The sequence below is a fragment of the Mus pahari genome, chromosome X, assembly GCF_900095145.1.
Source record: "Mus pahari chromosome X, PAHARI_EIJ_v1.1, whole genome shotgun sequence".
NCBI classification, from domain to species: domain Eukaryota; kingdom Metazoa; phylum Chordata; class Mammalia; order Rodentia; family Muridae; genus Mus; species Mus pahari.
The window spans coordinates 121,333,512-121,359,432 of NC_034613.1; the positions used below are offsets into that span (position 1 = coordinate 121,333,512).

Here is a 25,921-nt window from a genome sequence, read left to right on the forward strand (position 1 = left end):
ATTTCTTTCTTTAGGGATTTGAAGTTCTTATCATACAGATCTTTCACTTCCTTAGTTAGAGTCATACCAAGGTATTTTATATTATTTGTGACTATCGTGAAGGGTGTTGTTTCCCTAATTTCTTTCTCATCCCTTCTGTCCCAGAAGTTAGGTTGCTTCTGTCTGTCCCGAAGCTGTGTAGCTTCTGTGGTCCATACTCTCACCAGTGCAGACTGGAGCCTAAGCGAACCGGAGCAAAGATGGCTCTCCTGCCAGTTCAGGCCTTGAGACTCCTCCCGGGAGGACACCCCTCCTTGGGCGGGAAAGGTGCCGGATGACTGGAGTCAGAAACGGGATCTTTCCCAGCATCTGTGTCACTTCTGCAGGCAGCCCTCTCCCTGGCAGTGCACCGGAGCAAAGATGGCCTTCCTACTGGTTCAGGGGTTCAGGCCTTGAGACCTCTCCTGGGCAGACACCCCTCCTCGGGCAGGAAAGGTGCTGAATAACTGGAGCCAGAATCAGGATCTTTCCCAGAAGCCGTGTCGCTTCTGCAGGCTGCCCTCTCCCAGGCAGTGCACCAGAGCAAAGATGCCTCTCCTACCCATCCTTTCCATTTTAAATGGCTATGGATTAACTTTTGTAACCTCCTGGTGTCAGATATGGATTCTTTTGCCATAAAATTATTTATTATTATTTGGGAGGGTTGCTGGTGTTTTTGTTGTTGTTGTTGTTTGGTATGTGTGTATGGGGTTGAAGGTGTGTGTGTGTGTGTGTGTGTGTGTGTATGTGTGTGTGTGTGTGTGTGTAGGGCAGAGTACAGTTTTCAGGATTTGGTCTATTTTTCTGGAGATTGAAGTCATGTCATCAGGCTTAGACAGCAAGCATTTTTATCTGCAGAGCAATCTTGCCAGCGCTACACATAACTCTCTTAGTACCGCCAAGCTTCTGACGGATGGAATGAGTTCCTCCAGCACACAACATCTAGCCCACCTGCAAGCAGTTATTCTTATCCCTGTCTGGCTTTCCTTATCTCCTGGTAGCCTGAGGCTAGCGCTTTGCTGTGTGCTCTGGGCCCTTTGCCCTCCTGCCTGCTTCCTGTTCTCTATGCCTTTTGCCCCTCTTGCTGTTTCCTCTTCTCTCAGTCCACTTTGAATCTATAAATATATTTAGGCTTTCCCAGAGTTAACAATTATGTCTCTATATTGCCACTGCCTCTTATTTACAGCTTTCGTCCCTCTATCTATTTGAACTTCTTGAAAGAGAATAGTTTCTGGAAGGTGTAGGGCATCTGGTGTTATTTTGGAGTTCTTGAATAAAGAAAGTGTTATGAGTTTCTGTGCGTTTTAGAATTTTATCCAACATGTTTGCCTATCTTGATCACTTGCCTTATTTCCACTCCACCTCTCTTGCAGGCTAGACCCACATTCCTGTAGCTCGTCTAGGTGAGCAGCACTGAATAGCATAAGGCAGGAGGGTTCACCATCATTTGAGAGGGTTGTGAGGACAGCAGCATCTTCTTGGAGCTACTGACGTAGTTCTTAAAACAAGAAGGGATTGGATTATCCGGAGAAGAGTTTGTGATATGAGAGATTGCACTAGCGATGGACAGAGAGACCCAGAGACCAGAGGGGGATTTCGAAAACTGGGAAGGGCAGAGAAATGAGACAGATGAGAGGGATGGGCAGAGACTTAGGGAAGTTGGGATTCAGGCTACCCCTGATTCAGACAGTCTTGGCTGCCTTTTGGTGACTGTAGTAAACAAGGCTGGGGGATGCAGTGGACTAGGCCTGCACAGCAGAACATGATGGCATGGCCGTCAGGTTTACGAGATGGGAGGAAGCAGGTTGTGGACCTTGCTATGGGCAGAGTCTATGTTTCTAATGTTTTGTCCAGTCCAACTTCAAAGGACCAGATAATTTTCCCTTTCATGTTAAAAATCATCTTGACTTGGAAGTGAGAAAAAGAAGTTAATGATATGTTCAGCTTTAAACCTTGTTTTATTGCTCTTGACTTTGAGTTGCATCTTTCTAAGAAGGTCATAGCTGCAGCCCCAGGATGCTTGTGGCTGAAAAAGAGCCATTAAGTTTTTATTATCTGTCAAATGTGTCTAACCATTTCCCCACGTCTAACTACTTCATGGGAAATTTGCACTAATTAAATGTTATAATAATGCAGAAGAGTTTATTTAATACATTGCTTAATAGACGGGCTTAGTGATAAGTGCTGGATTTTCAGCTGCCTTTTTGGCTCTCTTCTTTTTTGTTACTCTGTGTGTGTGTGTGTGTGTGTTTTCCCTTCTTCCTGCTACTAATATAATGGCCTTATGGCTCTCAGTTCTCTTCTCCCTTTCTCTCCTTATTCTCCCACTCTTTCACCTTTATGTCTTTTAGCCTACCTAACCCTTGTAATTTGGCATCTGTCCTGAGTTCAGCTGTCTTTGTGGCATTTCATTGTTGGCAATTCTTGGAGCAAGGCAACCCTCACAGGAAGGAAACCGGTGGGAACAGTGTCTGGTGTGGGATGACCTCATTGAAATAATTAAGTTAAATTTTTTTTTTTACCTCTGTGCCTTGGCTTCCTCATTTGTCACAGGTGATAGATTTCATAAATCCTGGTATAAAAATATTGAAAAGCATAAAGCAATACCCTAGTTAAAACCACTGTCGTCATCTCTAAACATTAGGGATCAATTAGGTTCACGTGGGAGCCTCTTGGGCCACCATACCATCTTTCTACTAGTGATGCCGTGTGGCAGATGGCAGAACCAGCTGTAGCATATTCTACAGAGTACTTGGCACCTTAGCTTTTTTTTTCTGGGTTTAGACATTCCTGTGTGAACATCAAGTAGTAGCTGTTATCATCTTGTCCCCTGGGAAATTTTCCATTAGTTGTAGAATTCTGTAGTCAAGAGCCAGAGCCATTGTCTGTGTTCAGGGTCCACAGTTGGCCCAGCTACCATTCTGGGAGCACTTCCAGCTCTTGGTTGCAGCTCTTGGCTTGAGGTAGCCTTGGGTTCCTGTGCTTTGGGTACCCATAACTGTTTGCTCTCATTAGCACACAGTCTTGGTTCTGTGTTTAAGCTGAACGGAGCAAGGAAGCACTGGGCATCTTTCCTGGCGTTCTTGATGCCCGGGCTTGCCTTGGAGTCTGTGTGTACCTACTTACCTACCCACCTGCCCCCCCCCCCCCCCCCCCCCCCCCCGTATGCTAGGGGAACCCTAGCAAAATTCTTTTTTTTCTCCAGAGTTGGTTAGTCTGGCACCGAGGTTTGCCTTTTTGTTTTGTTTTGGTCTTTTTAAAAAAGTAATTCTCTAAGGACTCCATTCGCCGCATCTTTATCCTATTCTTCCCCATCCTCGAAGCACCTCTGCTTTGAGGAAGATGCTGGGTGTTAGGAGGGCAAGGAAGAACTTTTTGGTAAAACATATCAGAAGTGGCCCAGCTTTCTATTAGTTACTCTGAAGTAGGGTAAACCCTCCACTGACATCCAAGTATCCCATGAGAAAACACTGTTCTTGGATCAATCCGGACTTGACCAGACCTAGAATTCTCTCTCTCTCTTTCTTTTTTTTCTCACAGGGAATATGAGTTTACTATATCTTCCTTTGAATGTTCCTGTCAAACGAGAAGTCCATTTTCAATTCTCTGCCATCTGCTGTCTAGGAGTGGAACTATACAGTTGCTTCTTCAAATGTATTTTCGCAGAGTGTTATTTATTCATGATTTTAAAATATTTTTTCTGAAAGAAACACTTGAGCAAGTTCCATAGCAACCGTGTTAGAGTAGCTTCCCTCCCTGCAGAAGTCACTGAAGTCCATCATTCACTAATGGTATGCTTGGTGAGCCTCTTGAGTACATAGTTGTGTGCAACATCCATTCCATTTTAATACACTTTTACCAGTGGAGGGCTTTCCATGGACTGTCTCTGTAAATTGCAGCTTGAAAGGGGTCAGTTTAGATGAGAAAGTATGTTCATGCTATTATTTTTTTTTCCTTGAACTGTGAAGGGAGGTGACTGGATGAAGTGATGGAGTTACCCCCACCTTGTGGCTCCTGCAGGCTAAGGGGGTCTGGGTTCTGAACTGAGTCTAATGAGACCACTGTTCTGAAATGCCTGTCTCCATCTTATCCCCACAGCTCCCCTTTGAACTAGAGGTTTACTACATCCAGCATGTTATGCTCTACGTGGTCCCCATCTACCTGCTTTGGAAAGGAGGTAAGGCCAGTAATCCAGATGCCTCACTCAGTCTCTCTCTTTCTCCCTCTGTCTGTCTGTCTGTCTGTCTGTCTCTGGAGGAGTCACCCCCTCTTGGGTGCCTGCCAGGTTCTTGAGGTGGTGCTTGGCTGAGTAGCTACAGCATGCTTAATATCAGTCTCCAGGCACTGGGGAAGTGGGCATGAATATAACTGACAAAGAACCATCCCTTTATAAGCGAGCATAGTATCACTGACTGCCTGTCTTAGGACCCAGGTTTTGGGTTTGGGATTCTTGGTTGGTGTCCTAGGGCTTGCACGGCAGCAGGAACACTGTGTTGTTCTTATGCTTCCACCTCCCCCTGGGTCAGGGTGTACTTCAGAGTGGGAAAGCAGGAAATGCTCCATCTTCTCCAGAGAGAGACTTTGCATTCTTGCTTTTTATGGCTGTGGTCTCAGAACCAGAGAAGCTCCAGAAAGGGTGAGAAAGGTACAGAATCGTGGAATTGAAGAGAAGCAGATGAAAGCATCGTGTAAGAAATGACTATGTCCGTCCCTGTAGCTAAGACGGAGGTAGTACTGACCTGGCAGAGGCAGGCTGCAAAGGGAGCTGAAGCTCTGGTGCTCTCTGCTGGAGACTGAAGACTGTAGTTCCTGTGCATTTTCTTCTATCCTGAAAGCCTCCAGAACTGGAGGCTTTTCTTCTCTGCAGAGCCTGTCTGTCCAGGTTGCTGGAATTTTCTGGGAGACAAACCCTTTCCTACTGCATTTCAAGTAGCAAAGTTCCATTTCTGTCACTTTAAACATGGCCTGAGGCCACATGGGGCCTTGGGCTCACCAGCTGGGGTCCCCTTGCAGTATTTGCTGGTCCTGTCAGGCCAGTGTTTCCAAACTTTGACTATTCTTTGAGGCTGCTTTAACCTACCACTAGGGGTCTCATGCTGCTAAAGAACTCTCCCCTTTAGTTTATTTGAAAGTCTTGTTTTCCTTACTGAGCTTCCAGTGATGTTTGACATTCCTACATCCAGGAAACTCTTGCTGTTTCCCAGCTCTGGCCCTGGTGGCATGGGCAGTGGTCTAATTAGTAATAGTCAAACCTAAGGACAACATGCATTCCGAATGGAACCAGGCCCCCCAGCCCCATAGATAACTATCTTATTGGTCCTTTCTTCTGAGATGGGTGCTTGCAAGTGTGGACAAATCCACATGCTTGTTATTGAAATGATTTTGTACCTTCTTCCTTCTTGGGTAGGAGTGGGGGTTAAGGGGAAGCCAGCCTGGGATGGGATGCCAACTCTCTAAATAGGGGTGATTGTCCTCAGCCTTCTGTTCTGTCAGTTTCTGTGTTCTTGGAGGTAGCTGAGCTGTGAGGAATTGGGATTCTGAGTCTTCATGGCTACTCTCTTCCTAGTTTTTTAAAAGGCTTGTTTATTTTATGTATATGAGTACCCTGTGGCTGTGCAGATGGTTGTGGGCTTTTTGGATGTCTGCTTGATCTGGTCAGCACTGCTTGCTCTGTTCCTGCTCACGCAGGCCCAAAGATTTATTGATTATTATAAGTCCACTGTAGCTGTCTTCAGATGCACCAGAAGAGGGCATTGGATCCCGTTACAGATCATTGTGAGCCACCGTGTGGTTGCTGGGAATTGAACTCAGGATGTCTGGAAGAGCAGTCAGTGCTCTTATCTGCTGAGCCATCTTGCCAGCCCCCTCTTTCCTAGCTTTAAAGATTCCTTCACTTCCACTTGAGGAGAAGCTGTAGCACCAGCAACAGTAATAAAAGTAACAGTAAATAATAGTAACTACCTTTTTTGTGAGTACTTCTGTGCAGAATATGAGTACTATGCATATTTTGTTTATGCACACTTTTAAATAGTCTGTTCATGGATCTTGCTATGGACAAGAAATTTAAGGCCAAGAACATTAGATACTCCATCCATTGCTCTAAGGAATTCAAAGGCTAGCCAAATTCTCTTCCCTGACTAAGACTTTGTCCCACATACAATACTGTCCAGAGGGCCAGATGTTTTTGTCTTCACCACAGCAGCCTGGAAATCCGTCCCGTGTATCCTTTCTTTCCTGCTTCACTTCAACAATGTATTCAGTGTGGACTCATTGAATGCCTCCTATGTGTCAGGTATTCGTAGTTGTGAATGGGGAACTGGGGAAGCCAGAGCGTCGCATTGCAGCACAGCATAGTAAGTGCCACAGAGCGGACAGAGTGTGGAAACAATGCCATTTCCAAAGGTCAACTGTGCATTCCTGCACCATTTCCAGGAAGATAATTGTATATCCCTAGAGGAAATGCTGCTATTATCCGAGGTCCCTAACTCATGAGATGCAAAATAGGACCATTAGAAGGGGTGGTATGTTCTTCTAATGATAATCCTTCATTGTCACATGAGTGTGGGGTGAGGATCTAGCTGACAAGACATGAAGAATGATGTCCCTTTCACTCCAGGTCCTGGGTAAAAGCACCTAACCAACCTATAGAACTTGAAGGCCCTCTACCTTCAGTCCTGATGGTGTAGAGCCATTTCCCTGGGCCTGTCTGGTTTTTTTCCCTAACTCTTTGCTGCCATCTGCTGTTCATGTGGGAATTGTGAGCACGAAGAGAAAATACTGTATCTCTTCCAAAGTAAGGCTAGTGTTGCTTTTGGTCCTTGGCCTTGGCTCTACCCCTTCAGGAGGAGGCATGAATCTGGAGAGATGAGATGCTAAGTCCCTTGTAAACCAAGAAAGCAGGTTCAGGTTCCTATTCTCAAGACTCTGAGAAATTTCCTGAAAGAAATGTGTGGTAGTTTTAACTCAAGATAAGATTGTTATTCTGTACAAATCTTTAGGGTTCAGCAGTGCTATTTGGCTGGAACACTAAGTTCCTGTTCCTGGAGCTGGGCTGTCTAATGTTAAGTAGGAATCCCATTTCTTCCTCATTTCCACCAACCTTACAGATCATCCCAGGCCACATGGCCATTCTTGTCCACAAAGTTCATTTCCTGCTCCAGCCCGGCACTTCCTTTCCTCCCAACACGTTGCCTTTAGCTTCTTGAATTAAATTCCCCTTTTGTTTGTTTGTTTGTTTTGCTGTTGTTGTTCTTGTCCTTGTTTATATCTTTGTCCTTGTTGTTAATGTTTGTTTGTGTTTCTTCCTTGTATCTTACACCATGCAGTTGTATAAGCACATAGGGTGGGCCGCGATACTGCATGCACTGCAGAAAGATTGAAGAATAAATGATGTAGAGAGATTGAATGGTGCTCATCAAACCGCCTGGCCAGCAGCTTGCAGCAGAACCAAGAGTCCTATATTTTCCCCAAGGCTGTGCTGTGGACCCTGCCCTGTGTGTTGCCTGGCAACTCCACTGTCCTCTCTAGTTAATTGTTTCATCTCCACTTCAGGGAAATGTGCTTTCTCTTTTATCAGGCTCTCCACCTCCTCCCCCTCCCTTCTGAATGTGGAATGAGAGGTGTCTATGCAGATCAGCATGCCTGCTTTCTGTAGCATCAGGACCAAACTCAGGATCTTGTCTTTACTAGGCAGTCTGTCAACTGAGCTGTCTTCCCTGCCCATCTCTCCTCTCCTTTTGATCACAACAGTCGCCTGATTTGTTGTTGTTGTTCAGTTCCCTCACATTCTCGGAAGTGTGTGGCCTGTGGTTCTCAGTATTTCTCTTGCAGGGTCAGACAGCATTCTGAGAAAATTTTATTGAAGAATATGTTAGTTGCACTCCTACCTTCTCAAGGTTTGGGCCTGTTGATTGCCCTAGCTTCCTCCTCCTCCTCCTCCTCCTCCTCCTCCTCCTCCTCTTTTTATTGGTCATTTATGTAGTTCAGTGAAAGGGAGTTTGTGTTTCACTTAGTTGTCATCGTGGTTACAATAATTGTTTATTGGTGATCAGCACTTGTGCAAAGTGGGGCATCTCAGTGCTGCATTTACATAGACACGTACATGCATATGCATGTGTATATGTATGTAATGGGCTCTAATCATACCTGGCCCTTCTACCACCTTTGATGGCCCCTCTTCTCTTCCACTTCCCCACCTCTTCTGCATCCCTCATACTTCAGGTTTAGTATCCTCTCCTCTCCCACCCCTAGCTTCCTTAGTGAGAGAAAAATGTGGCATTTGTCTTTATTATTCTCATTTCCAAGCATCCTTCTTTTTAGCTACTGGGACTTGTTTTTCTCTGAAATAATAAAACTGCTACATCCATTTCTCTGGACTGTGACGTCATTCTTTTGAACTTCTTGTCTTCCCAGTTAGCTTGTACCACCATGACCAGTCAGAATTTTCCTTTCTTTTTTTTAAACAATGCTGCTCAACGCTCTATTCATGCTTTCTTTTTTTTTCTTTAAGATTTATTTATTTATTATAAATAAGTACACTGTAACTGTCTTCAGACACTCCAGAGGAGGGCATCAGATCTCGTTATGGATGGTTGTGAGCTATCATGTGATTGCTAGGAATTGAACTCAGGACCTTTGGAAAAGCAGTCAGTGCTCTTAACCACTGAGCCATCTCTCCAGCCCTGGAATTTTCCTTTTACCAGCTTCCCCTCATATCCCCCTGTTCCCTCTAACAGGGAGCACTTTCCAGTTCCTTTGTAGTGTGCCCAGCCTTACTTAGCCCAGTGGAGAAAATCAAGTGGTTCTGATGAAGGCCATTGAGGCTTAACTATCACAGTGTAACAGTCAGCACCATTTTCTGCCTTTGTTTAGATCCTCCACACATTGCCCCAAGTAATGCTGAGGTATAAACTTTTCTTCAAGCGTCCTCCCCATTATATTCAAACTTCCTATTCTTTGTATGCTCAAAATTCTGCCTGTCCCCATGACTGCAAAATCATTATGGGGATTCCCTTAATGCTGCTTTCCATGTCCTTAACCTCTTTCTTCATGCGGATTCACATGCTTCTACTGTCTCAAAAGAGGTAGCCCTGGCAGCGGCCAGTCACGTCTTTCTTACCCTCCACACCACTGGAGAACCACCTCATTTTATCAGGTCATGGTTTATTTGTCTGTTTTTTGGGTTTTGTTTGTTTGGGGGTTTGTTTTGGTTTTTCGAGACAGGGTTTCTCTGTGTAGCCATGGCTGTCCTGGAACTCTCTCTGTAGATGGAATTGGCTTCTAACTCAGAAATTAACCTGCTTCCTGGAATTAAAGGCATGAGTTACCACTGCCTGGCAACAGTGTTTTCTCCCTCCCTTCCTCCCTCCCACCTATCCACCAGGTTGTTAAACACTTAAGCTCTGCTCAGCTCTATCTGTGCTTCTTTTTTCTCCTCAAACATCTAAAAATTTTTTGACTTGTCCAGTCCAAGCTCAGCACAGAATCATAAACTTAGTTAAAATATTATGAGTCTTATTTGTAATTGTTTTTTGTGACTTGGTTCTCCAGCATGAATTTTGTAGAAGCCACAGTATCGAAAGGCTAAGCATGCATAGCGTAAACTAGATTTCCAAAACTTGTCTCTTTTGGTATGATGAGGGGTTTTTTGTTGTTGTTTTGTTTTTTGTTTTTGTTTTTTTTTGCCACCTTCATGTAAACATCTATTATTCTGAATGTGATATATGTCTCAATCTATTGAATTTTATTTATATAAACCACAAAATATAACTATTCTTAAGGCAACCCTCATAATGTCTGGTAAAACATATAGCTTTGATTTCCTGGCTATTTTTAGATACTTGCAATCTATATCTATGTCTGTATATCACTATTAAAATTATTTACAACCAGAAATCACCTTATGAATATTGTGCACTTGCAGAAAAACAGGTGTCTGTTTTGTCTGAGTCTGCTCCATTAAATATCTTTGCTTACAATAGTGCAATCCGACATCTGCTCTTTTGCCAGGGTCTTCATAGAAGTGTCACTGCCGAAGATCACCAACAACATCGATCTGACCAAACGTCATAATCAGTCTTTCTCTAACCCAAGCTCTACGCCAGTGGAGATAGTGGGTGCCCTTTGAGACGTTCTGGATTTAGCCTTCTCGCGCCTGCCTTTCCTCTGCCTATTCTCCTCACTGAATACGCTATGCTTTCACAGCGTCCCTCACAGGCCCCTTTTCTAGTCCTCTGGGATGTCCTTTTCCCAAGAGGTCTGTCTGTGTTCTAGGCACATTCTCCCTCGAACCATTTTGTATATTTTCATAGCCGAACTGTCCGTTGGTGTGAGGCCAGCTGCTGCCACCCTCCACAGCCCTGATTTGCATATGGAGGCAAGAAACTAACTTTTGGGAGTGGTTCTCTCCTTCCACCTTTATACGGGTTCCAGGCATTGAACTCAGGCTTCAAGGCCTGTCTATGGGAGAAGCTTTTCATCTGCTGAGCCATCACTCCAGTGAGTCATGAGGCATAGCTTTTAGAAAGCTCTACTTGACTATCCCCAGCACGCCTGCTTCAGCCTGGCTGTACTTTTGCTCTTTTCATCCACCTCCCCAATGTTCTGTCTTTCATATCATACCCAGTGGCATCACAGAGTCACTCTAGGTAGAATTCTAGAAAGATCCCTGCTCCCAGGATCCCACCTCCCCATTCATTCATCCATCTACTCTGTATTTACTGCTTTCTTTCAGACACTCTACTACTGGCCACTAGGGCGCACTAATGAGCACATTTCAGACAGTGCTGCTTCCCACTCGGCTTTTTTTTTTTTTTTTTTTTTTCCTTTCTTGACACAGGGTTTCTCTCCCACTCGGCTTTTGTGAGCCTGTTCCCTGAGAGAAAAGAATCAGTTTCAGGAATAGGGTGAAGGAAGGGAGCTCGCGCTTGTGAGAGCGTGGGACAAAACAAGCTGACCTAGCCTGGGGGCTTGAGGGAGGGACAGATGGAGGGAAGAGAGAGAGAGAGAGAGACAAAGACAGAGAGACAGAGGCACACACACACACACACACACACACACACACACTCTGTGTGTGTGTGTGTGTGTGTGTGTGAGTGAGTGTTCCTCTGGGAAGATGGAGATTGGAAGGATACGTGGGAATCTACCAGACACATGGAGCTTTAGGGGCCATGAACTCTTGTGGCTGGACAGAAGGTCATATTCAATAGCATTGTGGCAAAGTGAGGAGTGAGGAAGGGGACCATATGACAGTGGACCCAAGCCAAGCGGCAGGTGAGGTCAGGAAGAAAAGGCTTTGTGAACCATTATTATTATTGTTGTTGTTTATTCAACATGGGAAGAAGCAGTGGAAACTTTTGAGATAAGGCTGGCTTATTTTACACGTTAATTGTGTTCCCTGCTTCAAGTTCCTTTATACAATTTACAAACCTTAGTTTAATAGATAAAATAAATTTTTAAAAAAAAAACGTGATATTAAAATCCTCCTTCCTACCCCTGCACTCCACCCCTGCCCTCACTATTAGATGTAGCAGCCACTTTAGGTTTTGGCTAGCCTTTCTTTGTTCCTTTCCTAAGTTGTCCTTCTGTGTCCATAGGTTCTGTTCCATTGTTTCTTTATGTGCATGCATGTGTGTTATAACATGCATGTGGAGGTCAGATTTGGTTCTTCTAGCTGGATTTGGTTCTTCTATCATATGAGAACCGACCTCAGGTCCTCGGTGGGCCCTCACCCACTGACCATCACACCGGGGTTCTGTTGCCTTCTCCATCTCTAGGTTTGGTCAAATGTTATTTGAAAGTTTTTTTTTTCAAAAATTGTCTGCCCTGAACATGTACAGACTTTTTTCTCATTATTGTTCCCTAAGCAATATAGTATAACAATGTTTAGTATAATGTTTATATAGTATTGGATATTGTAAATTATCTGGAGATGATTTAAATTATGTGGAAGGTTTGTGTATGCTATGTGCAAACACTGTTCCGTTTTGTGTAACCAGCTTGAGTGCTGCTTATTTGGGTATTTATGTGGATTCCTGGAACCGAGCCCTTTGGATAGCAAGGGATAACTATACAAGGAAATGATCAAAAATTTTACTTTACTCCTTATGCCAAACACTCGAAACCAGCATGTCTGCCGGACATGGAGCTTTTGCTGTGTTTCCGCTTAGAGACTCCTTTCTGCTATGCTACACAGGATCTTTCGCTTTGTTTTTTTTCAAGGCAGCTTAATATTCCATAATATTGATGATGGACTATAGCATAATAAAAATGGCAGTACTTTTTCTATAACATAAGCAATGACAGGTATTTCTTCAAGTGTTAGCTCATTTGATCCCAAACAAAACTCGTCAGGAGGCATCCCCGTTATACTCCATACACTTAGGAGGAAATTGATGTTTAGTCAATGGCAGGTCCATCATTTGCACTCAGGGCCGTGGGTTGCACCTGTTTCCTTTTACACAAGGACATGGCATTATAGGAGTGAACCATAATTTATTTGTTGGTGTGCATTTGGGTTGTTTTCACACAGATTTAGTAGACAATACTTTTTCAACTCTTGTATTTTTGTCTATCTGGTGGGTGAAAACCAAACCAAGCCACAACAAAACAAAATAGTACAGTGACCTTGGAATGCAGCCGAGCCCTTTAGAGACATGTTTCTCGTCTGCCTGTCTTTCCGTGCTCGATATAGAACCCACAACTTACGTGCGGTGTGCACTTCCCCACTAAGCCATACTTCCAGAACTTTCTTACAGATGTGTAGGATTACATCTGCTTCCCCAGTCTTGGAACTCCCTGCGTCTACTCAGTGCTCATGTTTCCATTCTGTCTTCAGATCAGGTCGCAGTAGCTCTTCACATGTGGATATTAGGGGTTAGCTGGTTAGCCGATGTGGCCCCCAGAATTGTCTTTGAACTTTGTGGTTTGATTTATGCAGAATTTTTTTGTAATTTAAATGTATCTGTCTTTAATTCCTTGGCTCCTGGATTCTGAGTTGTGTTAAGAAGTTCTTTCTTCCTCCATGGTGCTATATAAACATGTAGTAATCCTCCCTTATTTATCTGTGGGGGGATACAGTCCAAGGCTCTCCAGGTGGGTGCCTGTAGGTAGCATCAAACCTTGTATACACTTGTGGTTTTTTTTTCTTTGATAATGTCTTCATTCATGAATTAGGTATAATAAGGGGCTAATAATAGCTATTATTAAAACAATTTAAATCAGTTCCTGCTATCTCTAGAGCCACTCCCAAGGGGTCCAGCTTTGGCAGTCATCACCTTCTTTGATGGTGTCAGTTGGCTTTGCCATTCGCCTTAACACCCCATTCCACTAGATTCTAAAGCTACTTCTAAAGTTATTTTCCTATTTAGAAACTTACAGTGGTTCTCATTATAGCCAGTGGACCAAAAGACCCCGTGTAACCCAGCCTCTTAACTTTGCTCTACCTCATCTGTTTTAGTCCCTTCCTTGCTGTGTAACATCTTGCTAATAAGCAAATCCTTTGTGGTCGCTGAGCTTCCAGTTCACGTCTGTGCATGTGCTTGCAGCACTGCAGCTTTTCCTCTGAATAATCATCTTCCTGTCAGCCCTTGGCCTGGACAATATTCTCTAACCTCCCCTCAGCTATGGCCTTCTCCATGGAAGGGGTGCGCACAGAAATGTCCCTCCCCACTCCCTTGGTCCCTCCTACCCTCCTGCTGCGCTCCTCCTTGCTGGCTGCCTAGCAGGTGTCTTTTGGTGTCTAGGTACCCAGCAGCCCCTGGAGCCCGGGGGGGGGGGGGGGTGGTTTCCTTTTGTTGTTGGTTTGAGCCAGAGTGAATGAGCGAAAGCTCTGCTCAGACTGTATTCATGCACAGGCACATACACAGAATAGAAGCTACATCTTCTAAGCCAACTTTTACCGTCTATGTGCTGCACTTTTTTTTTCTTTTTACTTTGACTTACAGAATCTTGATCTCATTTAATCTCCACACATACGACTTATGAGAATCTAACCTGCCTGGGGCCAACAACCTTGAAAGAAAAGAAAAAGTATAATCATCTGCATTAACTGTAAGGAAAATGAGGTGTTTCAGTCAGTTATTGAATATCAACAACAAACTACAGTTTCCACAGAAGTCAAGCGTATTTTCCCTTAATGTAAAATCACTGATCTCCTCTTATATTACTGTTGCTGCAGGTAGCTCAAAAATGCATTTGTATTTATCAGTGCCTCAACTTTGACATGCATATTTGCTAGTCAAAAATATTTCAATAATTAGATTTTAATATGATTGGTTTCTTTTGTAACTCTCAAAGTCTTATGCTTAAAGTTTTATTCAAACCTGTAGATATAGCTCAATTGATAGGGCTTGACCTACCAATATATGAAGCCCCGTGTTCTATTGTCAGTGCCATAAAATCCAGATGTGGTAGCACTTGGGGTGGTGGAGGCAGAAGGATATGGATTTCAGAGTGATCCATGGGCATATAACGAGTTTCCTTCTAGCTCTGCCTAGACTCCTCTCTCTCTCTCTCTCTCTCTCTCTCTCTCTCTCTCTCTCTCTCTCAATGTAATTTATATAATTTGTCTTTTGACTTTGTGGTTTTGATCATGCAAAATTTCTTTGTAATTTTAATTTATCTGCCTTTAATTCATTAGTTCCTGGATTTTGGGTTAAGTGTTTCCCTACTCCATAGTGATATATAAGCACGTAGTAATCCTCCCTTATTTATCTGTGGGGACACACACACAGACACATACACACTCATTCTGAGAGGGAGGAATAGTTATGCCAGTTGCTAGGGGGCTGTGACATAGGAGCTAGTGCTTTGAGGTCTCTCTGTCCTGGTCACTTGCAAGCTAGGGTAGTACTAGGACCTACCTTCTTGCTTGTCATGAGGATCCCCAGAACATGACAAGTCCTTACCCCCACCCCCGTGCATGCAGTGGTTTCTCCTTACTATAGCGGTTATTATTCACCACCAATTCTCTTGCCTCTCATGAATTTATCTATGTGTCTCTTTACTAGACTGTGGGCTCCGGGGGTGAGGATTATGCCTTGATCAATTCTAAAGCCCCAAACCCCTGCAGGGACAGATTGCATGATTAGTGGTGGATTTAGCAGCTTCTGCTTCCTTCTTTGAGATGCTGATTTCTCCCCAGGGCCAGATGCTCCTATGGCCCGGCTCTCCAGCTCCTGTTGAACTTGCTGCTTGGGCCCCTCGGCTTTGCCCATCTCCAAGGCTAGTTTCCTGTGGACAGACAGTGCAATCTGGGAGCACTTCAAGGGAATATGGCCCGCATCAAATTCCTTCTTTTCACAGACCTTCTAACTCCTTCTCCTTTCTTGTTCCCCATTGCCTTCCACTTCAGCCCCCTCCATTGCTTCATGTTCCCCACTGACCAGTTCAGAAGTTCTGACTTCCAACTCCTCTACAGTGCTAGCCCCCTTTGGTCCTTCCTCCCCACCTCCAGCCTCCAGCCTAGTGGAGTTTCTCATCCTCTAACATGGGGGCTACTTCGTTCTCTCACTCGCATCCTGGCTTCCCCCATACCGTTCCTGTCAACCACCGTGTCTGTTCACCAGATCGTCAGAGCAAGCAGCTCTGCTCGAATTTGGCCTCTGCGTGTAACTCTCACGTCGGATTCTGTCCATGCCCATTCCTTCCCACCACATGAAACCGCACTTACAATCTGACCTTGCATGGCTCCATCTTCTTTCCCTTTACTCGGACTCTGACTCATTACTTAGTCCTTCGGAAGCAACCGATCTGCTGTTCTCCACCCACCCACCCTCCTTGCTACACACACACATATACACACACACACACACACACACACACACACACACACACTTTCCCCTATAACCCTATAGACTCCAGGCTTCCCCCTTTATAATCTAGCTTTATAATTTAGCCTTCTATTCCACAGATGTCTCGCCTTGAGCCGACTGGAAAGCACACTTACCTTTAAGTGCCTTTTCCCTTGCACTGTGTGCTTTGACGGTAGCCATCGCCCCAGCGAGGGGATGTCTATTTGTGTTTCACCACCAGGTGGCAGCAGTCACACATTTTTAATCTCAGGAGCTATGTATGACAAGCTTGGATATTTGTTTTAAATCACTAAATGACTAATAAATATTGATTAAGTTAATAATATTTTTTATACTTGAGATTTTGTGGAAGCAAGGGAGACAATGAAGTCCATGAGTCTTCTAGGATTTGGGCCTAGGTGACAGGGCCACTAACAGAGAAGGCATAGTTTTTAGGAAGTGACTTTTTTTTCTGAGTGCTGTAACAAAAATACGATTCTGGAGGCAGGGAAGCCCAAGATCTAGGTATTAGCAATCTGGTGAGGTCCCTTTTCTTCATGAGTACTGCTGTCTACATCCACATATCCATGCATGTGCCACATTTTGACCCATTTTATAAGGGTGCTGATCTCATTTATAAGAACTCTACCCTGTAATGCCCCATGTGAGGTTTCAACATGAATTTAGGGGATATGTGTACAATCTGTAGCAGAAAGGACATGGTTGAGCTCGAGTACTTCCTTCAAACCTATTCGGGCTGAGTTGTCTAGGAGACAGCAGGAAAGAAAGTTCTAGAACGGTTCAGGGAATTCTGGGAAGGGGTTGACTTCAGTGCCATTGCTGTAGAAGTAGTGGTAGAAGCTTTGTAATGGATGAGGTGTTCTGGGGAAGCTGGGTAGCTGGGGAAGAGTGGGGAGAGGAACCAGGGAGTGCAACCCTTGGGATAAAGCAACCCTGAGAAGGTGGACAAAGAAGAAAATGCTGTTGGGAGATTGTGTGAAGGGTTGGAGCAACAGGACAGCTGAGTTGTCCTGAAGCAAAAACAGTAGAAATTTCACTTGACCAGCAGTAACTAAAGCACATGTGATCTGAGAAGTGCTACAAGGTCAGGTCTCTGGAGAAGATGGGGTGTAAAGAGTGCGGGGTGAGGCTCTGTGAGCATCAAAGAGCCAATGGAAGAGGTTTCCCTTCACAGCACTTCCATTTTCCTCTCCTCTGCTCTCCTTTTCCTCCCTTCCTCCTGTTGTCTCCTCTCCCCAGGACTGGCTCCCTTCAAACCCCATGACAAGGACAGAAGTGTGAGAGAGCTTTGATGGTATTGAGAAGCAGGAGTTGGTGAATTTCGAGGTTATGACACTTGCTGAAATGGTGCATTGGAAATGACAGTGACAAGAGGACCAGGCATCAAGAAAATGGAAGAGGAGTCTAGGTTTTTTGAGCACTGCCCATAGAATTGTTTTGTGTCTTGTGTTCATGTGTACATGAGTGAGCAGGTACATATACACAATGGACGTGTGTACAGGCCAGAGGTCAGGCTCTAGTGTTGTCCCTTTGTTTTTTGAGAAAGGGTCCCTCTTCTTTAGAGTTCCCTAAGCCACTTAAGGAGAAGAGGGATTTGATGGAAACATCTCATTTAGGACTGAGTGTTCTAAGGTCTCTCATTCTTCTCACATTGTCCAGCTGTGGGTCTCTGTATTTGTTCCCATCTGCTGCAGGCGGAAGCTTCTCTGATGATGGCTGAGCAAGGCCTCTGAGTATAGCAGAATGCCTCTAGGAATCCTCTTATTGCTATATTCCTTTAGCAGAACAGTAAACACCTGTTTTGTTTTTTACATATGGGTTTATACGGCCATCTTACCAACTGAGCTATCTCAGAACTCTTTGGAAAATGATTTTTATTTTATTATTTTTGTATACATGATACTATTTTATTATTTTTGTGTATATAGGTGTTTTGCATGCCAAGTACCTGTGGAGTCCAGAAGAGGGCATTGGATCCTTGGTTACTAGAATTACAGGCAGATGGGTGCTGGAAACCTGGGTCCCCTGGAAGAACAGCCAGAGAATGGAAGGTGGTTCTAGCTATAGCAGGTCCTGTCTTCCTCCCCGTCCTGTCAGAGGCACTGAGAAGCACTGAGTAGAGAGGAGGTATGTAGGTCTGTCTGTCCAAAGGCTGGCTGTGCTGATATGCACATGACAGCCGTGCATGCTGTGCACTGGGTAGTTAGATGGCCTCTTTCCAAGTTTTGTTTCTAGTCCATGGCAGCTGCATGAGCAGTGAAGTTCCTTCTCTGTACTCCACTCTCTTTGCAAAAGAAGACTAGTCATCGTCCAGTTGCAGGGTTGTAATGAACAGTCCATGCATCATTGTGTAAAGTGTTTTCAATAGTGCCTGGTGCATAGGCAGTGGTGGGCTACTTGTTCCGTATTATGGGGATGGTTTCTGCTTGTCAGTGTACCAGCCCTGCCTACTAACCCAATAAAGTTCAGTATCCATGGTTTCTTCTGCTCCCAACTACTGTAATTCTGTAAGGAGAAGGATGAAAAGTTCCTTCTGCCTAATAGATCAAACTTGAGGGCTGGTGCCAGAGGCTAAGGTCAAAAGGGTCCAAGCTGGGCTGAACAGAAGGGAGGTCAGGAGAGAGCAAAGGAACAAGTAGATATTGTGAGTGTGTGTGTGTGTGTGTGTGTGTGCGCGCGTGTGCGCGCGTTAAGGGCAACAAGGGGATTGGTAGTTTATAAGGAGGTCTAGGCGCCCATACACTGTAAGAATGAGGCTATGAATGCTGAACCCTTTGGAGGTTGTGGTCAGATTTTCCCCTCAGAGGTGGGGCCTGTAAGTGTGATGACAGATGGCAGGCTGTGAGAAACAAGGTCCAGCAGACCTGTGGAGGGTCAAGATGCCACAAAGTGAGGGCTCTGGAAGAGGCACCCACACGGATGTTGAAATCCCCCTGAATGCTGTTAGGAAAGAGGACAGTGTGAAAAGGAGAGCTGCTATCTAGAGTGAAGTTCATGGTGACCCTGAGGAGAGCAGTGGTGACGTGCGACCTGCGAGAGTGGGATCTTGAAAGGCACAGGCAACCTATTGCCTCTGCCAAGCGCTAGGTGTCTGGTCTGGTAACTATGTCTGTGACTTGGTTGTCACTGGCCAACACAGTCTGCTTCCTGTTACATCAGAATAGCTGCAGACTCCTCCATGTACTGCCAGTGCTCATCAGCGCTTTGAAATTACAGTGATTTGTCAGATTTGCTGATAAATCTTACAGCATGCATTTATAAAGAAATATACCTAGGTTACAAAACAATAGAGATATTTTGATAATGTCTTTTAACATTGATACCTTTTGTAATTCTTCGCTCTTTATTTTATGTTTTCCAAACATAAATGTAGAAAACAAGAGGTATCTTTTCTAAATATCCCCCTGGTTGCTGACCCCTCTTTGCCTGGTCTCCAGGCTGCAAGAAATCCCTCTTGTGTACACTAGAGGGCGGTCTAGCTTCAGAATTGGCAAACAGGGTCTTTCTGTTGTTTTCAGGTGTTAACAATTCAGCAGCCCTTGGGTACATTTCTGGAGACTGGGGGTTTAAGAACCCTGGTGTCCTGTGATCTGGAAAAGCTAACTTCTCCATTGGATTCCAATTTTGTTATCAACCTGAGAATTGAGGCACAGCCCCTCTGCTGCTTGGTTTCCAGGACCCATTAGAACTAAAGCTCTTGTTTGCCTCAACATTGACCTTAAGGTCATTCACCTCAGAGTCCCATCCTGGCTGGCAAAGGTTAAGGTTCTGGGAAAGTTCCTAGCATTAGGCTTCTTGACTCTGTTTTTCTGGTTGGACAAGGCCAGAGGAAAGGCTTAGAGGAGACAGAGACTGCCCAAAGGCTCCTGCCTGAGTTGGGGGTGAATTGGAGTGGGGAGCTGAATGGAGGAATGTAAATTGTGGCCAAGGGCTAAGCCTTACACAGTAGAGAAGGTAGGAGAGTATCTGAAGGCCATTGGATTTTCCCTGCTAAGGAGGATGCCACTGGGGTTTTGTGGGAACAAAAGCTTAAATCACGGGTTTTCTGCCATACTTGTATCACCTTGCAGGTTCCCACCTGGCTAAATTATTTGTTCCTTTTCCGGTGGCTTTCTCCACTAGAGCCTCAGGCTCCGGGGTTCTCCCTATATCAGTGGACCTCCTGTCTTGTCACAAACCCCACGTTTTACATCACCCTAAGGTGCTTGTTACTTAAGTAGGAATTGCGGCATCCACCCCTACCTCCAGCGTTCCAGTCCCAGGAAGCAGATCCTAAGAACCTGCCTGCATTTCGTACAGCTTCCTCCAGGACAGTGTAGTGCGGACATGAGCAGCATCACCAAAACCAGGGAACCTGATACCAAACAATGCAGGTCCTCCGATTCCAGACTGGAGACCACTTCTCAGACCCACTGAAGTCAAAACTGTAGGTTGGTGTCCAGAAAACTGTTTTAATCAGCCATCCAAGGAGTCCCGTGCCATGGAAAATTGACTCTCCAACCCTCAGAATGGCTGATACAGAATGAAAGGTAGGCTTCAGATGGTCCTCCCCTTGCTCAGAGCTCACTCACCAGGGACTCAGTTTGTGCTCAGTGCCTAACCGGGTTTTATAGTGGTGTGTTATGTTTCAGTAGCACTTCGGTTCAGTGTCTCCGAGACAGAGATCTAAAGATGATCAGGGGCTCTTATGTCTTCACAGCCCCAACTTCCATTTAGCCAGTGATGAAAACCTGTCAATTTTACCTCCTGATCCTTTCTGATCCATCCATACTAGACTTTCTGAGTTCAGATTAGATCATCCCTGCTCCATCTCTTGTAACTTCCTCCCAGATCTCCCTACTTCTGCACTCCCTTTCAGCTTACAAACTTACTGATCAAAGGGTACTCGGAGCCTCAGTAGTCAGAGGGTGAGAAAAGCAGAGGCTCTGACCTACTCTCCCCAGACCACCCGAATCACTCAGCCTCCATTTTCACTCGATCCCAACATGGTCTGTGATGCTCCAGACCATATGTAAAGTAGGATGCTGTATTCTTGAACTGGCCTCCACCCGTACTCTGTCTCTATTCCGCAAGTCTAATGAAGAGGTAGACTATATGACGTACTTCAGTTCATTCAGCACGCTGGCTTGCATGTGCCATTCTTTCAACAGATAATTTTGAAATCCTCACTTAGGCCGTGTAGTAGCTGCTGAGACCGAAACACAAAAAGCAAACCAAGTCAGTATCCTTGCTTTCAAGGACATCACATCCATGTGGGAGGAAACAAGAGAGAAACAGTACATAGGGTACTTAAATGTTAAGTGTGATGCAAGAGGCGATCTTACAAAGGAAAAGTATGTGATGCTGCCGCCTGGGCACGGAGGGCTGCTCTTTTGAATGTGATGGCCTCATTTAAAGGAAAGGTTTCACTGACAATGTGACATTTGAGCAAAGGCTAGCTGGCAAAAAAGCAAGCCCTTTGATCTCTATGGGAACGATATGGCAAGCTGGGGAGATAACAAGTGTAATGGCCATGAGGCAGAAGTGTTTTCAGATTATTCCAGCAACTAGGTATAAAGCACTATGGCTGGTGCCAGAGGAAGGAGGGGAAACTAGTAGGACATGAGGTTAGAGGTGATAACCGCAACCAAAACTAGATAAGTGGGTGAGAGGTCATTGGAGGAGGGGAAGGCCAATGAGTCTAATGTAAAGCTTTAAGGGGTTGCTTGCTTGCTTTCTAGAATAAATTAGGGAGCAGATGATGGTTGCTTAAACCGGGATGCAGTACAGATAGGAAAATGGTGTTGGGTTCTGAGTCCATGTTAAAGGGACAGCCAACTGTTTGTGGATGGAATCAGGTATAGGATGAGAAAGAAAAAGAAGAAAGGGTCAAGAGTGAGTTTAATGTTTTGGACCTGCTTAATGAAATGGATGGCCATTTACTAAAATAACAAGAAAGGCTTTGGGGATTGTGTATTGCTTTGCTATTGTTGTTGTTGTTGTTTTGGTTTGGTGTGTGTGTGTGTGGGGGTATTGTTTCAGTTAAGTAATGTAAGGTAATACCATCCCTAAAACTTAGTGACTTAGAATTTATTCTTGCAATTGTAGGAGCACATTGGGCTGTTGTTTATGGACTGATCATCTAAGATCATTCGTGATGCTGTTTCAGATTTGGATCTTTGCAATGTAGTTAGGGTTAGATGAAGTAATAAGATATTCTTTCATAATGGAATCTGTGCCCCTGTTAGAGAGCAGACCTTGAACTGGCACCCCCCCTCTTCTCTGTCATGTGAGGAAGACATAGCAAGAAGGTGGTATCTATAAGAGACCAACCACCTAATACTTTGATTGTGGACTTCTTAGCCTTCAGAAATAGAAAATAGAAAGTAAAAAATGAAAATAATTTTTGTTTAAGATGTCTGATCTATGGTGTTTGTTAAAACAGCTTGAAATGACCAAGACATTCTTCTGGACCCAGCTGGGACCCTGAAATGGTTGGTCCTCTCTGTTCACGAAGCTGTTATTGGCATGTGGATCTCTTAAGTAGTATTCCGAAGAGGGCAACTCCCAGTGCCCAAGTACACATCAAACCTTCTATTGAATTTTCCCTGGTGAGGTCCCACTGGCTAAAGTCTGATAGAAGTGGGTTTAACAGAGAGCAATAAGAGACGAATTTGAGGTAAGGAAAATAGAGCAGAGTATTTCATAAAAATATGTGAGTTGAGTATATAACTTCAGGTGTTCATATTCACACTAAAAATACAAAGACAAACAGGTGGGACTAATATTAGAAATATACCTCATTATATATAGTTTATCCAAAAAACTACCATTCAAAATAACCAATATAAAATTATGGCTGGGATATTTTAGTAGATATACTTTGTACCAAGAGCACAGCTCAATTCAAACTAGCTATATTAGAAGCTCTGGGTGACACATGACTAGGGGCTACCACTTTGGCCAGTCCAGATACAGCCAATGCTATATTTGTTGTAAAGATATTCTATCTTTGTTTTAACGAAGAGACAGGCAGTTACTGGGAGCTCTCGGGAGCTGTCAAGTGCTTGTTTTCAAATGAGAGCAATCTCTACATTTAGTTTATTTTCATGGTCACCAGACTAATCCAGTAGGAAAGAGGAAGCAAGTGTTGTAAGAGAAAGAATTGTGGGGTGGTCAGTAGATGGAATAGTATCAGGGTCCCCAAAGGAAAGTCTGGCCTTGACTGAGACCCTCTCTTCATGATTGTTCTGGGTTGCAGAGATGAAGGCAGAGCAAAGCTGGCAAGTGTTAATGTGTGGGTGTTTATTAAATGTGCTTGTGAGGGCTCAGGATGTTTTGTGTAATTCTCTTTTTCTAGGCGAAGCAGGAAGTACCCAGGTCATTGTTTGACAGTGAAGCCAGAAGGAAAGTATTAAAGGTTCGAGAAGAGAGGAGAGGATATTAAATTGTGACCTCAGAAAGCGAGAGAGTGAATGGGCAGGGGAATATAGTGTGATTGCCTGGCAACATGAAAGATGCACTTCAGGTCTGTGATGACAAATTGGGCATGAGGGTAGTCAGTGCCGTTGTTTTTCTCCAGCCATGCTAAGCTAGGTAGGGACAGGCAAGGGAAGACAGAGGATGAATTTAACCAGGGCAGAGGACTTGGGTTTTTTTTAGCCATAGTGAGAGGAGACAAAGGTGTCAAGAAAGATAATCAGAATAACAGGACATGGGATTTGAGAAAGGAAAGAAGAGCTGGAATCCTAGCACTTTGGGAGGCAAAGGCAGGCAGATCTCTGTACATTCGAGGTCAGGCTGGTCTACAAAGAGAATTCCAGGACAGCCAATGCTGTTATACAGAGAAACTCTCTCTTAAGTAAAAGAGAGAGGGAGAGGGAGGAAGGGAGAATGTTGAGTTTGAACATATGGTGTGAACAATGACCGAATCACAGATTCTTTTGATGTCAAAGACCAGGTGGAGTCATGGTTCAAAGAAGTGATCAGGAAGGGAAAACAGTGATGGCTAAAGGGGGATGTTTGTCTTTGAGCTCAGAGAGAGGATGTAGCTGTTCATACTCACAGAGTCTCAGGCTTGCCCATGAAAATGAATGGCTGAAGTGTGATCATGGAGACAAGACCATGGAATTGAGTGGATCCTGGAAGAATCTTCCAGGGGCAAGTAGCAGTGAGCAAGAATTGGGAAGGCAAGGGTTTGAGAGAGTGGCACCAAGTCAGGTAGCAGCATTTTCAGAGTGAAAGGGTCACCGATCATCATGTGTAGTCGATGGCAGAAGGCAGAAGTGCTGGGCATCACACTGGTGGCAGGATCGGGGAAGGGGGGTTGTTAGCAGTCTGGAAAGAGCAATCTGTGCTATCTAGCATGGCCCCATGGGGTTAGGGAAAGGAGACGTTAGAGGGCTGCTGAGGCAGCAGATGACTTTATAGGGATAGGTCCATTGGGTAAAAACAAAAGTTCCCAAGTCAGGTGTGGTGCACACCTATAATCCCAGCCCTTGGGAGACTGAGACCAGGGGATTTCTGCCAGAAAGATCAGCCCTGCCTTACAAGATCCTGTCTCAGAAACAGAAGAAACCAAACCAAACCATAGAAGCAAAAAGCCCAGGAACTGCTCAGGGCATCCAGAGACAAGACCAAGAGGGCAAGGGCGTTGGCTGATCGTTTCTATGTGGTTTTATATCCTGACACCTTTTCCCAGAGTGTACTGCCTTGTTTTGTCACTTTGCTCCTCCGTAGCTCCTTCCTTGAAACTGTCATAGCCAAGAGCACCTGTGGCACGCATGTCTCTGAACTTCGTGGAATGTTTTTGTCTTGACTTTGCTGTCCCCTCCTCCCCGCCCCTCGGAGAAGGATAGCCTTCTTGTCTGTGGTTATGAAAGTGGTTTGTGTCTGCTCTGTCTAATGTGGCAGTCACTAGGCAGGTGTGGCTAGTGAGGACTTGAAATGTGGCTTACATGAATGAGGAGACAGGCCTTTGATTGAATGTACGTGTCTAGTGCCCAGTACTAAATAAACGAGAGGGGGTTTAACATTGCTTTTCTCTCTCTCTCTCTCTCTCTCTCTCTCTCTCTCTCTCTCTCTCTCTCTCTCTCTCTCTCTCTCTCTCTCTCTCTCTCTCTCTCTCTCTCTCTCTCTCTCTCTCTCTCTCCTTTATTTAATGTATGAGTGCTCTGCTGCATATACATCCACCTGCCTGAAGAGGGCATCAGATCCCCCTAGCATCAGATCCCCCTATGGTTGTGAGCCACTATGTGGCTCCTGGGAATTGAACTCATGACCTCTGGAAGAGGAGCCAGTGCTCTTAACCACTGAGCCATCCCACCAGCCCCACTGGTCCTTCCCCGTGTTCTCCCAACTTCTAGAACACCTATCTTCCAATTCTATGGCTTCTTCTGTAGTTTGGTCATCAAGCTCATCTTATGGGGTCTTTTTTTTTTTTTTTTTCTAGCCACCTAAATATTGCTGTTTTCCAGACACATGTTAACCTTGTTTTGTGGACACTTCTTTGTGACTTTTAGCTACATACCAAACCGTTTTTCTTTTTCTAGTTCTAGACCTTGGCCAGCCATAACCCTATGGAGGCAACTGCTGGGATAGCTTACAGCATTCCATGCTGTGCCCTAACCTGAGCTCCTTTCTTCCCTAAACTTGTCAATTCCTGAAGTCATAGATCAGGAAGTTCCTGTAGATGGTCTTCCTTTATGCCTGGCCAAGGGCCAAGCCATCTGTGTCCCCCACAGCTGTATCTGAGTCTGTCTTCAGTTCTGTTCCCTCTGGTCCACTGTCTCCACTGCTGCCGGAGGCATCCAGCTGGCTGAGACGTCGACCTGACCTTTTCATCTCTTTATGATTGTTCAGCCGCCTCTCATTGTACAGAGGATAAAGGCCAAGTTCTCTGGCCTGGATAACAAGGCTCTTCCTTTATGAGGTCCTGTTTCCTTGTCTCTCCAGCTACCGATGTATGACACATGAGACCTCTTACATTCTTGTGCTCCCCTGGAACAAGGAACTGCACGTAATTGCACACAGATCGCATGCCTCGGCCATCTGTATACCTTTTCTCAGGTTATGCCTTCGGCCTAGACTGTTCCTTCTGTCATGTCCTACCC

At 44.7% G+C, this 25,921-nt stretch overlaps 1 protein-coding gene across 8 annotated transcripts in view; it reads left to right on the forward strand.

The window, feature by feature from the left end:
* Positions 1 to 25,921, forward strand: part of Tmem164 (transmembrane protein 164) — a 161,210-nt gene that overhangs the window by 120,578 nt on the left and 14,711 nt on the right. For all 8 annotated transcript variants that reach the window (XR_003843017.1, XM_029534094.1, XM_021187826.1 and 5 more), the window contains one exon: positions 4,117 to 4,195. Coding sequence is in view for 7 of the 8 variants with exons in the window: in XM_029534094.1 (XP_029389954.1) it covers positions 4,117 to 4,195 (79 nt within the window). In the remaining variant the exon portion in view is untranslated. The remainder of the gene's footprint in view (positions 1 to 4,116; positions 4,196 to 25,921) is intronic.